Source organism: Cydia strobilella, chromosome 13 (genome assembly GCF_947568885.1).
Source record: "Cydia strobilella chromosome 13, ilCydStro3.1, whole genome shotgun sequence".
In the NCBI taxonomy this organism is placed as follows: domain Eukaryota; kingdom Metazoa; phylum Arthropoda; class Insecta; order Lepidoptera; family Tortricidae; genus Cydia; species Cydia strobilella.
In genome coordinates, this window is record NC_086053.1 from 3,938,229 (window position 1) to 3,954,121 (window position 15,893).

General features: G+C 38.0%; 1 protein-coding gene across 1 annotated transcript in view; it reads left to right on the forward strand.

The window, feature by feature from the left end:
• The window catches only part of LOC134746490 (neuropeptide CCHamide-1 receptor-like), a 167,094-nt gene that overhangs the window by 123,305 nt on the left and 27,896 nt on the right, over positions 1-15,893 (forward strand). Inside the window, exons 4-5 of the mRNA XM_063680896.1 lie at positions 2,934-3,064; positions 14,984-15,172. Of these exons, the coding sequence (XP_063536966.1) occupies positions 2,934-3,064; positions 14,984-15,172 (320 nt within the window). The remainder of the gene's footprint in view (positions 1-2,933; positions 3,065-14,983; positions 15,173-15,893) is intronic.

Genomic DNA, 15,893 nt, shown 5'->3' on the forward strand with positions numbered 1-15,893 from the left:
AGCGCAACAATGGTTTATGTGAAATGTGGTGTTGTTGTGTGATGTACGGAATCCTTAAAACGCGAGTCCGACTCGCACTTGGCCGGTTTTTTTTTATGGCTTCCATGATGATTACGCCAATGTCAAAAGTGTGCTCGTAGCGTAGAGCATGACGTTTTTCGGTACCTAGTTGCTTTTAGTTTTAGTATTTAAAGTGATAGATGAGCTTTACAAACAGCCACGATGAAATTTATTGCCGGGTTTTACTAAAGAATGGCGAACGGTCGATAAAACTGGAAAAAAACACTGAAACCTCATTCCGTTACCATAAAAAGGCAGTCCAATATATATCTTAACATTCATTTTATTTTGTTGACTGCGGAAATTGTATTTTTTCTCCGCCGTTTTGTCACGGCCTAACGAACCGATTCAGAAATTCACTGGACCAAATGCCTTAATATTAAAATTCTGTTATATTGATCGCGCATCAGGTGTCGAATCCAGGTAGCAAACTACGAATATGGAATCTATTATGCTTTGGCACGGACGAAAACTTTTATATCGGAAATCTGGTTAGCTAACTCCTCTATAAGTTTTAAAACGTTTAGGGTGGTTTTATTTTGGAGAGAGGATTTTATAGTGCGAAAACCGTCGGTCGTATCGTCGCCCCCACGCTTTGACAAAATTGAGTTTTTGATGCAAATCTGTACCAAATTTGACAATGCACAATGTGACCAATTTTTAGACTTCTATCTTTTAAAAGACGCGCTGACACGGGACACAACTCAGGAGCACACTGCTGAGCACAACTGCTGGTATGCCGTCTGGGCCACCAGTTGCGAGAGTCCATAGGCCAGAGAAAATTCGTGAGCAGACCTTCCTGCGTGGTCGGCCGGCGGACCGGGAACCAAGCCACTCAATTCGCATTCAAATCCCCCAAAATCACCAGCTCCGCGGAACGGTACTGCTCAAGAAGTTTGTCAGCCATCAATTGTAGGTGCTCTACGAGCCAGGTCGTCTCTGTGTTTTCGCTATGAGCCTTAAACAGGCACGCGAAGACGTGAGTGTGGCTGCTGTAGTCCACGCGCATCACAGAACTGACTGGTCCCTGTCTTCATGGGCATCAAGGCGGCGACAGCAGACATCCTGCCGGACATACACCGGCGTGTCTCATGAATTGTGTTCAAGTGTATAGCCGGGGAATAATAGGTATGCAATGTCCGCCGGGCAGGATATCTGCGTCTCCATAAGAAACAAGATGATCAAGGTGATGGGCTGGGATGGAGAAATATGCTGGATGTAAGTATTTCGCGATGAATCGATATAATATTATACAAAATATTCTTGTTGAAATCAAAAATAAATACAGATTCGCAACTCAATTTCTGAATACAAACAAATGAACAGGAAGGCATTCACATACACCACAGTAAACACACGAAACTTTCATTTCCGTAACTTTACCTCGGTTCAAATATATTAAAAGGATTTTTAATTTGCAAAAGTGGTACTTTCGTGAGTTTACTGTGTTGAAAAATCTTCTTCGCCACAGTATTATTATTTGCTATTGTAAATATATGGAGATGCAAAATTGCGAATGTGCTGTAATTTCTAATTCCAATAAAATAATGCATATCTGACAAATTGATCATGTAATACATGCACTTTGAAAACACTGTTTGTATACTATATAAATACAGCTGCAACTATTAAGTACTTAAAAAAAATACTAAAAAAAATGTAGGAGCTTCGCTGTAGATTCCCTGCAATATCGAAATATCCCGTCTCGTTCCAATGATTCTCGAGACTTCTGTAAAATATAATTCCGTATTTAGGTACCAGTTGCTTTTCGTTGAAGGACTAATCCCAATAAACTAGACTTTTGGGATTAGTCCGGTTTCCTCGCGATATTTTGCTTCACCGAAAAGGCGCTAGTAAATATCAAAATGATATTTCGTACATAAGTTCCGAAAAACTCATTATACGAGCCGGGGTTCAAACGGGGTCCGAGCCGCGAACTCCGGATTGAAAGTCGCAGGCTGTTTACCGCTAGGCCAACGCTTCATTGAAATGTATGTAATTGACGATAGCTAATGAATGAAATATTAAAACGAGGAATCCCCGGGATCCGGATTTTGTGGTAAGCGTTCTGGTTCCGACTGAACGTCTATAGCGACCTTCACCGAGGAGGAGTTTTGGCTGAAGGATTTCAAGTCCCGGCGTATGGATGGTATAGAAAGGATGCCAATCTATTATGGCAGAATTGTTGCAAAAGTGACCGCTTTCAGCTTTAAATAATAGTTCCTAATCTCTCCGGTGGCGCTAGTTAGGCTCTGGGACATGAGTATAACATGAACCATATAAGGCAACAAATAACCCGACCAAATTACGTAGGTTGTTTTTAGTAGTATTTCGGTGTATGGTGGCGCCGCCTAATTACTGTTTTTTGATGGACACTTTTCATACATAGAGATTTGGCTCCTTTATATAGTCTCCATGTCCCGGCGGTTCGGCTCCATAACATTGCAGTGTTGCGTGATTAATGCATTGCATTGTTTTATGATCTCGAGTTTTAACATTTTTTTTTAATATTAAGTTTGCCAGTTTTAAGGTATTTATTTATTGGCCACTAGTTGCCTGAAATTAAGATTTTTCATTTCATTTGATACCACAACACAAACGCCTGTCAATTGTAACGGGCTCAGCCGATCGTTTCTCAAAACAACGCTGATTTAGGCCACGTGTGTGCGTGTAATCTTTACGCGCGATTGAAGTAAAACTTCTTTGATGATAACGTTTATCGCTATGTTGGCACTTTAACGTGTGTCCTATTGTGCGTGTGTCACTACTAAGCGTTGCCTCCGTCAGAAAAAAATCTGAGACCCTCTAGTCGCGCCTAAAGAAGTTTTACTTAAAAAATCGTTTTATTTCATTGTTTCTTTTATTTGTTACAGGTGGTAGTAAACGTGCTACCAGACTGACGGTGGCCACAGCGATCGGTATCTGGTTGCTGGCAGCGCTGCTCGCAACACCGGCTTATGTGGGCTCGTATGTGAGGACCTTTGTCGTCAATCCTACTACACAGGTAATATCATCTTATATTTGGATGCTGATAAGCAATAATGTGTTAACCCACATAAGCACCATTTTGAGAAAATGGCGTCTAAAATTTTTTTCGTGGTTTTTGAGTGTTTCTTCTAAAAATATAAGATTTTGTTTAAACTTTTGTATTTGACAGTTTAAATACAATGAATACTAGTGATTTATAAATATAATATTCGAAATCAATTTAAATTTGTCGCAATAATCCCCTTTTTGTTTATTGCGAATTGAATAATGACGTGAAACTTTCTCAAGAACATGTTAATTCACACACACACACAGTCACAGTTTTGCTAATTGTGTAAATGTGCCTTTGAACTTATAATCAACATGTTATAGCATATAAAGTGTTGTTGTTTAATGCTAACATATAGGTAATATATATTTTGTTTTCCAATAATCAATCAAGCCTCATAATGCATTGATATGAGATTTTTTTCGATTTGCAAGAATGATTCAAGTCTAACTAGTTATTTAAAATCATTATAATTACAATAATAACATTATTTTACTGAACTTGGCATTTAAAATGAATTGCTAAGAAAAACTACAGCAATTTGCGGTTTTGTTTAATTTTTTTTCGGCAAACTTTCCTTATTAAAAAAACCCGTAAAAACTAGTGTGATTACGCTTTATAAATACTTTATTTCGATCAGCATTAGTATTTACTACTTGAAGACTGCAAAAATTTACAGATTTGTGCACAAAATTCGTAAAATTGCATATTATAAACACAGTTTTTAGCAACATTTACCTTCAAAGCGCTTCCGGTAAAACAGAACTAATGGAATGTGATTTCCGCAATAATGAGTTAACCTCTCTTAAGACATTATTGAAATTTTAGTATGTGTCCTCCCCATTACTGTAATAAGTTGAGGTACTAAACGCATTAATGCAAAACAAACAACACGTGATAACGGATTTGTGTAAACCTTTTTTCCTTCTTTTGGTATATTAATAAATTTCAAATCACTAAGGTCATTTTTGCAAAATGAAGTCGAGCGGACCAGCTACAATATGGTATTAATATCTCATTTTTGAGTTTTTGTGGGTTGACACATTATTGCTTATCAGCATCCAATTTTATGTACACTAAGTCGCAAAATTGCCTGGCAGATTTATGAATGAATCCATTAATGTCCGTGCTATTTGCAGCGCCAAAAGCTCCAATAGCTATATACAAGAATGATTGTATTATGGGTATTATATATATTATATATATTATTGGGGTCACGTGACGTACGTCACAACTGTCATACGCACTTTTCGTTCGCTCCGTGATATTTATTGAAAAACCAAATAATAAGTAGTTTTTTTAAACTCAATTCAATATAAACACTAGCCCTAGTGTCAGTGCTTACTAAAATAAACAATTGTATGGTGTGCAAATGTTGTAACAGCAAGAAATCACAGTTTTAAAATCGGTGTTAAGTGAACCAACTTTAACTTTTTAACATCATTTGTGCGGGTCAACTGACCGCTGACAGCGAATCAGCTGTTAGTATCTGCGCCGTCGCATTGTAGGTGTGTCAGTGATACTTACTGGAAATTGAACTTTATTCCAAGGGCGTGCAGGTCGAACTTACAATGGCAAGCTGCGCAGGATGTTTTACAAAAATAACTGACCGGAGATGTTTGAAGTGCTGCAACTGCCAAAAACTGTACGAGCTTATTTGTGCGAATGTTTCGGAGGACTTTTTTGACGGCATGGGAACGGACCAGAGACACTCCTGGAAGTGTGTGGAGTGCAGAAGTGCGGAGCCCAGGACGGACAACACAAACACGCCCGTACGCGGTAATTCGACACACGGACACGCTAATGTGAATATGTGCAGGGGTGCGCGGAGTCAGGTCGTCATGAGCCCCGTGGAGCCCGAGGGTGACAGTTCGGTCATGGAGGTGTCCTACGGCAACTCCCATAACACAACCCCGCGCGATAACGGGATGGACTCGACCCACGTCACCGACACGCAGCTGCTGGTCACCGAGCTCCGGCTCTTCCGCGAGGAGATGCGCGCGATGAGCCAAGAGATACACGCTCTTCGCACATCCCTGGACCTTGGTACCTTAGGGCGATTAGCGATATCGTCATGTTGCGGTGCAATTGAATATAAGTTTTAAAACTTTTAAAAAATAACCCTTAGGTCTCTTTTAACACGAGGTAACACAAAAGATGACTCGAACAAATGAAATGCTTACCATAAAAAATCTACGATATAATTATTCAATCTGAATTCTTTTATAAAGACGAAATAAAGTGGCACCAGGTGACATGGGTAGCGAGCAACATTGACAACCCTAGAAAAAACGCTTGTTATTATTATTTTTTCATATAAGTACATAGAGACGTCATGTCAATGAAAGTGTCGCAACGCAACCTGTAGCCTAGGGCGGGGGTGAACCACGCGACCAAAACGTCGTAAGCGCCGTAAAATTTCACAGCGCTTACACGTTTAGGCCCCGAGATTTAACGCACCTCTTTCGTAACGTCGTAAGCGCCATTAAACGCCGGCGCTTAAGACGTTTTGGTCGCGATGATAATCCCTAGTATCCCTACATAGATTTGACGACGTAGAAGGTATAGCATATTTTACCTACAAACCTCATTTATTTAATTGAATGCATATTCTATTTCATAATATTATTAATACATAGTCACTCGAATAAAATAAAATAAAAAACCGGCCAAGTGCGAGTCGGACTCGCGTTCCAAGGGTTCCGTACATTACACAATTTAAACAATGTATTTTTTATGTGAAACGTGAGTGAAATGTCTTTAAAAAACCCGTAGGGGTCGGATCAAAAACTAAGTAATTAAGTCCGACTCACGCTTGACTGCACATTTCTAATAGGTTTTCCTGTAATCTATAGGTAAAGATCTATTTAGTGTATTTTTTTCAAAATTTTAGACAGCAGTTTCGGAGATAAAGGGGGGAATGGTTATTTTTTGCCTATTTTCTTGAATAACTTCTAAGCTGTTTATCCTAAAATTATCTAAAAAATATATATGAGATCCTCACAATGAGCTCTTTCATTTGATATGTAACACGATATAGTTTGAAAAACTATTTTTTTTTAATTTGTTCATTTACCCCCCAAAAGTGGCCCCTATGTATAAAATTAATTTGTTTACGTTACATGTCCGTCTTTGGGTCACAACCTTACATACGTGTACCAAGTTTCAACTTAATCGGTCCAGTAGTGTCGGAGAAAATAGGCTGTGACAGACGGACAGACAGACAGACAGACACACGAGTGATCCTATAAGGGTTCCGTTTTTTCCTTTTGAGGTACGGAACCCTAAAAAGGATACTTGCATGCATTTAAAATCAAATTAATTTTTTTATATCGGATGATTGGCCGTAGGCCTAGCACATGATTGGCGCGACAGTATCTCGCCGCGAGATAGACTACCCGTCTTTTACTAACTGTATGAATTAAAGGGGGACGGGTAGTCTATCTCGCGGCGAGATGCTGTCGCGCCAATCATGTGCTAGCCCGGCAGTTCATGATATAATAAATACAAATAAAATATATTTTATTTGTATTATAATTCCTAGCTATGAAAAATAATATCAAACATAGATATAATTATGTTACTTCTACGTCCATGCCAAGTTTCTTTTTTTTTGTCAACTTCGTAAAGTGTAAATAGTGTTATGTTATACGTCAAACTTCTATGAAATTATGACGTTTAAAATACTCGCACTATCTATTCTGTGCTATGAAAATCGCTGCAGAGTTAGCTAGGTCTGACTCTAAATAAGTAAACAAAAAAATATTAAAAACATTAAGTATTTGACATTAAACTTTATTTACCTACCTTGAAACAAACTTAGTTTCATAACAAAATTAGGTACCTACGTGTCCGTGTATGGGTCACATTTCATAATCTATGATTTTCAAACAAAAAATCCGCACGCAAAAGAAAATAAAATATAAAATAGTTTTAGTTGTTTTCAGTTAATATTTTGTTTACCTACTTATCGCGTTTTGTTGACACACAGGCGAATGCTAAGAGCGTCGGCGAATGACAAAAATCTGTCAAAACGATTTGCTGCCGCCCAGCATCAACGCATGGAGCAAGATACATATTAATACAGCATATTGTCTGTGACGTCTATATGAAATATAGTGTGTCAAAGGACTGTCTCATTTCAAACGTAGACAGAGATATCATAATATCTTTATCTTACACTAGTACTAGCACCCGAAAGAAAAGGATAAGTATAGTTTTTTTTTTGTTCTTATTTACTGCCAATTTGGTTTGACTTACTATAATAATAACTCGGTAAGAAAAAAGAAAGAACACGTGTAAAGCGACCGATGCTTCACAGCTCTCGCATGATTATCGACAGCTGTCAAGATAGATTTTGTTAGACAGAGACAGTGAGGCTTCTGTACAAAGTAAGTAATTATGATCTATTTCCCGACGCTAACCCAATTTTCTTCCATAATGATACACGTGTTTTCAAGAGAAAAATTACATAACCTAGCTTTTCATAATAAAACAGGATGTTGTACCAAAAAAATAGCTCGCGCTAGGACCTTAGACGGACTAGAATAATATTTATGCTCGTAATATATGTTCCATATTTATCAGACTAGAATTTCCCTTGGGGTCCAGAGCAATATTTAACACCTGACTAGATTCAGTGATCCTGGAATGAGTCAACAAATGTGACGTTTTCAACCAAACGGTACCACATTGTCGCTTGTCGATAAGGTTGATTTCGAATTGAAGCTATATGTAAATAGCGCCTTATTGACAACCGACAATAAGTGCCCTTTTGGTTGAAAATGGCACAAATAAGCCAACGAAGTATAAATTTTATGTTGTCAAAAGTTAGGCACTAAATATTAGGATGCACCGGATATTCGGTTACTATCCGGTACCTGACTTATCTAGCCCTTATTTTAATATCCGGCCGTATACCGGATAGTGACCTACTATCTGGCCGGATACCGGATAGTAACTTTGCTTGATTTTGGAGTAAACAAATTGTATTTAAGAAACAGTCACGGTCATAATTGTACTCGTTTATTATTTTAAAACAATGTTAACATTCCATGTGCATTCCACTTCTAATCTATCCAAAAGTCTATCCAATGAAAATCTGGACTGCCAAGTAAACACCGCTTGAGAAAACACAATCTGGGAGTTTTAACTGTTTTAACATGGCAGTAGGTGTTAATTTAACGACCACGATAATAAGGTTCGGGCAGAACTCGTATTTGCAAACATTTGGGCTCATAAAAGTTTTATTGCCGATTGGATTCTGGTTAAAGGTCAAATGGTATGTTTTCATTGGTTATTTAGGTGTATGACTAGAAAAACGAGGTACATTAAACACAGATGATGCGAGATTCCAACCTATCCTATTACGTTGAAATCTCACCACAATATGTCCTTAGCCATTGGACAAAGCCGAAATGGACATATGCATTAGGGTATTTAGATTGATTATCTTTTTTATTTAATATGACATTAATAAGATTCTGACTTTTGACAAATGTCATCATTGCCGCTCATTTTCGAACAAAATGTCAAAAACACTGCCAATGATTAATACAGTATGTTTCTTTTTGTTGTCGATCATTTTAATTAATTGTTTGAAAATTTATTTTTTTATCTTTTGTTCTAATTAAAATTATTAACGTTAGAGCATTCCTAAGAAGTAACTCTACGTGGGATTTCAGGGTTTGTCCAATGGTTAAGGTCTAAGGTCACCCTGTATACTATACATATATATATATATACAGTCCTCCTCGTCGATTTCGATGACGGCGACCTCAGCAATTTATGGATTACGCCTTTTATGGGCCCGAATGTGGCTTCCCAGGCCGAACTTGGTCTTAAAGACTCTACTGCAGGTGTTACAATAGATTTGGCCAGACGCGTTATACGTATACGCGTCAGAGAGCTTCGGTCTCTCTTTACGTTGTTGGCATACGACATCTAAGATATTGAGGCGGTTTTCCTCAAACGATTTCATGCGTCAATTTGCAACTTGTGTCGACTTAAAACACTCCCTTCGGTCGTGTTTTAATTTATCATATTATGTATGTGGGTATGCAGCGCATTGGCTTTTTGTAAGGTCTACCTGCGTCTAAAATAAACATTCAGTCATTGCTCGATCTTGTCGTTTAATTGAAGAGTTCCTTATACTTTTACATGGCGCAGCCGGTTAAAGGGATAAAAAAGTGTTAAAAAGTGCATTATATAGAAGGCGGAAGACAAAGAAGTTAAGATAGTAAGAAAATTCGGAAAAATAACCCAAGATGGAATCGGTTCTCACTCCCCCGTTGCCGTTTAAGTTTGAGGAAAATGTAACCAATATGGCGTTTGGCAGTTTGTGTGAATCTTGGGAGAAGTGGAAGAATGGTTTTCAAATATACGTTAAGGCATGCGAACTTAATAAGAAAACGGAAGAAATACAAATGAACATATTTTTACACGTCGTAGGGGAACAATGCCGTGAGATAATAGAACAAAGTAAGACGAAAAGTACAACATTAGCGGCCTTAATAGGTCAAGTCGACAATCATTTTAAAGCGAAAAAAAATGTAACGGTCGAGCGTCATCGGTTTTTCACTCGTCAACAAGGTGAACATGAGTCCATAGACCAGTACGTCTTTGAATTGAGAAAATTGGCTCAATCATGCGAGTTTGGTGACTTAAACGACGGATTAATAAAAGATAGACTCGTATGCGGAATCGTGAGTGCAGCGATTAGGGAGCGGTTGCTACGCGAGGACGACCTAACGCTAAACAAAGCATTAGAAATATGTCGGGCTGCTATCGTGTCGAAAATGTATTCGGAGGACATTAAACGAGAGTGCACTAGCGAGTTAAAAGGTAGCGAAGTGTGTGCGGTAGCTAACAAAGAAGTGTTCGAGTTGAATCGGTCAGGTGCGAAAGTCGAGGCAAAATCGAGTCGTAGTATGAGTTCCGGACGAGGATGGCGCGGGCGCGGATGGGTGCCTGGCGCGGGGCGCGCTGGCGCGTCGGGCGCTGCGGGCCCGGCCGGCGCTCAGCACCGCGCGCCGTACGCGCATCGCGGAGGACGGTGCGGCCAGTGCGGCGGCGTTCACAAAAAATACGACTGTCCGGCGTATGGCAGGAGCTGCATGAAATGTTCCAGACCGAATCACTTTGCCAGGATGTGCAGGGTGTACGTGGTGGAAGAGTCTGAGGACCAGGTAAATAATATTAAAAATAAATGTTGTGACTGTTGTGAGGAGTGGAACACGGAATTAAAAATAAATAATGTACCTGTGAGTTTTAAATTAGATACGGGGGCAGAGGTTAACATACTCCCCAAAAGTTATTTGATAAAATCAGGTATTTCGAGTAAGGATTTGTTAAAAACAAATACAAGACTTACTGAATACTCGGGTGCTGGTATTAACGTCATAGGAAAGATTTTCTTACGGGTCAGATACAAAAATGATTTATATGTATTAGAGTTTAAAATTGTTGATTTAGATTCCGCGCCGATACTAGGACGGTATGCGTGTAAAGAGTTAAATTTGGTTAGGCGAGTTATGTCTGTGGAGCAGTCCAATGATAATGTTCCAGATTTTATAAAGGAATTCAGTGATGTTTTTAATGGGATAGGTTGTCTTCCTGGCGAGTATAAAATTCAATTAAAATCAGATGCGGTACCGGTAATTCATGCACCGAGAAAATTACCATTTGCGATAAAGGATGCGGTCAAAAATAAGTTGTTAGAGATGGAGGCTCAGGATATAATTGCTAAAGTTGAGGGACCTTCGGACTGGGTTAGTAGTATAACGGTAGTTAAAAAATCAAACGGAGATTTGCGAATTTGTTTGGATCCTAAGGAGCTAAATAATGCCATAAAACGGGAACACTTTCGGCTTCCAACCATCGATGAAATTGTGTCCAATTTGTCAGGGGCACGGTACTTTAGTACCCTTGACGCGAGCTCAGGTTTCTGGCAGGTGCGGCTAGATGATACTAGTAGGTATTGTACATTTAATACGCCGTTTGGAAGATACAAATTTTTAAGAATGCCATATGGAATCTGTTCTGCGTCCGAAGTGTTTCACAAAAAGATATATGAAAATTTTGATGATATTGAAGGGGTATGTATGTACATAGATGATTTATTGGTGTACGGCCGCACTAAGGAGGAGCATGACCAGCGGTTGAAAAATGTGTTGGAGAGGTGCGTGAAAGTGAACCTTAAGCTTAATAGAAATAAATGTCGGTTTGGCTTGGAAGAGATAAAGTACTTAGGACATCGCATAACAAAGGACGGTCTGAGTCCGGATGACTCGCACATAACAGCAATAAAAAATATGCCTACACCCGTAAATAGGAAAGATATTGAAAGATTTTTAGGGCTTATTACGTACGTAGGGACGTTTATACCCAACTTATCAGATAAGACTCAACCATTAAGAGAGTTATTGAAAAAGGAAGTTGAATGGCATTGGGATGACTCTCAGAGTAAATGCTTTAATGATCTTAAAGAATGCTTGATGAAAAGACCAGTGTTACAGTATTATAGCATGAATCAGCCAATAACTATTTCAGTAGATGCGAGTAAAAGCGGTCCTGGCTGTTGTCTCATGCAACATAACCTACCCGTATGCTATGCTTCCAAATCGTTAACCAAAACGGAGCAACGATACGCTCAAATTGAAAAGGAGTTGTATGCTTGTTTGTTTGCATGTGAGCGATTTTATCCGTACATATATGGAAGATCGGATATTACGATCGAAACCGATCACAAACCATTAATTAGTATAATTAAAAAGCCTATAGTAGACTCGCCATCTCGCCTACAAAGAATGTTATTAAGGTTGCAGCGTTATACATTCAAATTGGTATATAAGCCGGGTAAACATCTGTATATAGCAGACACGCTGTCGCGCGCATACGAGCTGAGCGCGAGCGTTGAGCATGCCGGCCGCGAGGCGCTGCACGACGAGGTGTGCGCTGTGGAGCGAGCGCTGGCCGTGGTCGCCGACCGCCACTTCACCGACCACCAGTTTGTCGCGTTACAAAAACAAACTGACACTGACGACGAACTTGTGCAGTTAAGAAAATGTATTTTAAAAGGGTGGCCGGATGATAGAAAAGATTTAGTAGACGTACTAAGGCCTTATTGGACGTATAGGGATGAGTTAACTGTGGCACAAGGGTTAGTTTGGAAAGGGGATAGGATAGTTATACCCAGGTCCCTAAGAAAGGATATGTTAACAAAACTACATATAGGGCACATGGGCAAGGAAAAATGTAAATTACGAGCGAGAGAAATCATGTTTTGGCCATGCATCACTAATGAGATAGATAATTTAATTAATAATTGTAATATTTGTTTGTCGCATAGAAGACATAATCAAAAGGAAGAATTGATTCCACATGAAATTCCAGATGAACCGTGGGTGAAAATAGGCGTGGACTTGTTTCAGATACAAGGGGTTGACTATTTATTGTTAGTCGACTATCACAGCAAGTTTATAGAAATTACTAAGTTGTTGTCAACAACGTCTGATTATGTTATATCATCCCTTAAGGATATTTTTTGTCGCCAAGGGATACCTAGCGTAGTGATGTCAGATGGAGGACCACAGTTCACGTCCTTGAGTTTCAAAAAGTTTGCTGATGAATGGCAATTCACTCATAAAATGTCGTCTCCGAGATATGCACAGTCTAACGGCCAGATAGAACGGACAGTTCAAACTGTAAAAAATATTATAATTAAAACAAGTGAACATCGCACTGATTACAGGCTAGGCCTTCTAGAATATTTAAATACGCCTTTATCCAATGACTTAGCATCGCCAGCTCAACTACTCCAAAGTAGAAAAATGAGAAGTATAATTCCCATGTGTACAAAGCTCTTAAAACCAAAAATTCAATATCACGTAAAAGATAAGTTACTTTATAAAAAGCACATACAGAAAAATTATTACGATCGTAACGCGAAAAACTTACCTATTTTATCAGTAGCGGATAAAGTTAAAGTTTTATTGGATCCAAATAAAAAAGGTTGGTCATCTGGAACCATATCTAAAGTTTTAGGCCCACGCAGTTATAAAATTAAGTTAGTAAACGGTAACGAAATAATAAGAAATCGTAGGCATATTATAAGCGACTCGCCGCACAGAAATGACTCGCCTGATATGGACTTATTCTTTGATTTAGATGACGTAATGCCGGCCCCGTTATCAAGCGCTGTAGACACCACCCCGCGCTCTGCAAACAACACGGTATCAACCAATGGTAATAATATTGTTACTCGTTCCGGCAGGATAGTGAGGGCTCCAGATAGATGGGGTAACTGGATCTAACAACACATGTCAATGCTCCACGGAGGACGGGAAACGCATCCCAAACAACTTCTATGTACAAAAATAATCAAAATATAATATACTATGTTATTATTACACAAAACAAATTATGCATGAATGTGAATGACTTATTGGTCGTAACATGAAATTAGTCTATAGCTAAAGCTTAATTACCATGTAGTAAACAAAAACTGCAATTCTATTCTATATGTATATACCTATTGATGATTTAGTAAGTACACATGTCAATATGGATGTCACAGCAATGTAAACCTTTTTGATTACCAATTTAGTCGAGTTTCAAATGACCTGTTACGTAAAAACAAAAACGAATCCTTAATAATGTTAAATTTGCAACATAGTTTTTCTGTAGATAATGATAACATAAAATAATTATAGAGAGTAGTTCATTATTGTATATTTTGAATACTAAATAGTGACATATTTTTTGTGTCATTAATGCAGACATGAATGAATGATGAGGAAATTGATTAAGATTTATTGTATTGTGTCGCAAAATAGGTGTCTGTCTTTCCATTTGAAAGAATAAAATAAAAGATAAGTTTGTAACCTAACATGCCCTTATTCTGATTATATATTTTAAATAATACTAAAATTGTACAATTACTAATATTATTATTATTGACAGACACTGTAAAATAATTAAATTTATTTCAGAAGTCGTTAATATATTGATACGAAATCTAAAATGCAAAAAAAAAATGCATGTGCATGAGACTAGAATAATTTTTTTCTCTTTTTTTTGTTTTTGAAAAAGGGAAGATGTCATATTATGTATGTGGGTATGCAGCGCATTGGCTTTTTGTAAGGTCTACCTGCGTCTAAAATAAACATTCAGTCATTGCTCGATCTTGTCGTTTAATTGAAGAGTTCCTTATACTTTTACAGGCACTCGTTGCGTGTTTCCTATTTTTCGCACTTGTATCGTAATGTACTATTACATTACCTACATATGGTGCTACTTTACCGCACGACCGCATTTTATCTACAAGTGGCAAAGATATGTAATGCAAATTTTGAGATGTTTCCTTATGCTGGCTAATAAAGTTAACTTCTAAGTGATATTTTTTCATGATACATATTGAATAACGTTTGTTTACATATTTAAACTTTATTGCACAAAATGCAAATGGCGGACTTAATATATATTTAGATTTGATTTATTTGAGTTTATATTTAGATTTGATTTGTATTGTATTACAGTCAGTATTAATTTTCCTCGAAACACTCGCAACGCTCAAGAGCCCACTTTTCCAACTACGCTCCTAATTCAATTTTAGAATCTCTTAAAGACAGCGTTTATCCCATCACACCATTTTTTTCCATATTAAATAATTTCACGGTTTAGACTCACTTGTTTTAGTCACTCACGCGACATGTTTCGGAGAGCCTAGGTCTTCTTTCTCAAGCACTAATAGTGCGAGCAGCGTTCACGACGAACGTGTATTGCTAAAACAAGTGAGTCTAAACCGTGAAATTATTTAATGTTCAGTTTTAACAGTTTAAATTCGATTTTTCCATATTTTCACATTTAAAGTATATTTTTTTACAGTTCCTGGTATGCTACCCGTACCCCCCGGACTGGGGCGAGACGTACCCCTCCATGATGGTGCTGCTTCGTTTCCTCGTGTACTACTCGCTGCCGCTGGCCGTCATTGCGCTGTTCTACATCCTGATGGCGCGCCATCTGGTGCTGAGCACGCAGAACATGCCGGGGGAGATGCAGGGCACGCAGAGACAGGTGGGAGGATTTTGTCAATTTGTAATTTGTACCTTTCCATCAGATAAGGGTCCTAATGTTTCATGTGCAATTATGGAAAGGCCCTTATATACAGGTGGAAAAAAAATTATGGGCCCTGGAGCGAAAGTGCCTCAAAACCTTAGCTCATTTTACTTAAAGGAAACATACTTTTCTTTTTATAAAGAAACAAAACTGCAATCAAAGATTTTTTTTCTATTTCGCTTGTCTAAAAAAGTACTAAATATTCCTGTTGTCCATTCCTAATGTTTCGTCGAGAAATGTTATCTTTAACATTAACTGTATCGACTAGTAGAATAAAATATCGTGTTTATTTTTTGGAATTTTTAGTCGGTTCGATTCCCGGGCGAGACAAGCCAATTAAATAAAAACTTGTAATACAGTTTTGTTTATTTTTAAAAATAAAATAATGTTTACTTTAAGTAAAATGACCTAACTTAAGGTTTTAAGGCACTTTCCCTCCACGGCCCATACATTTTGTCCACACTGCACACTGTATAATACAAATCGTAATTTTGGCTTCAGTCGTGTCAATCCGGACAAGTTGTTGAAAAGAACACAGGTGTCGGAAATATTACCATTAAGTAAATAAATACCTACGAGCTTTACTGATGATACAATTGCCTGTCATATATTATGTATTTTCAATAAAACTACTTTCCAGAAAAGGTTATTTATTATCGAGGAAGCTCTCAAACATTCA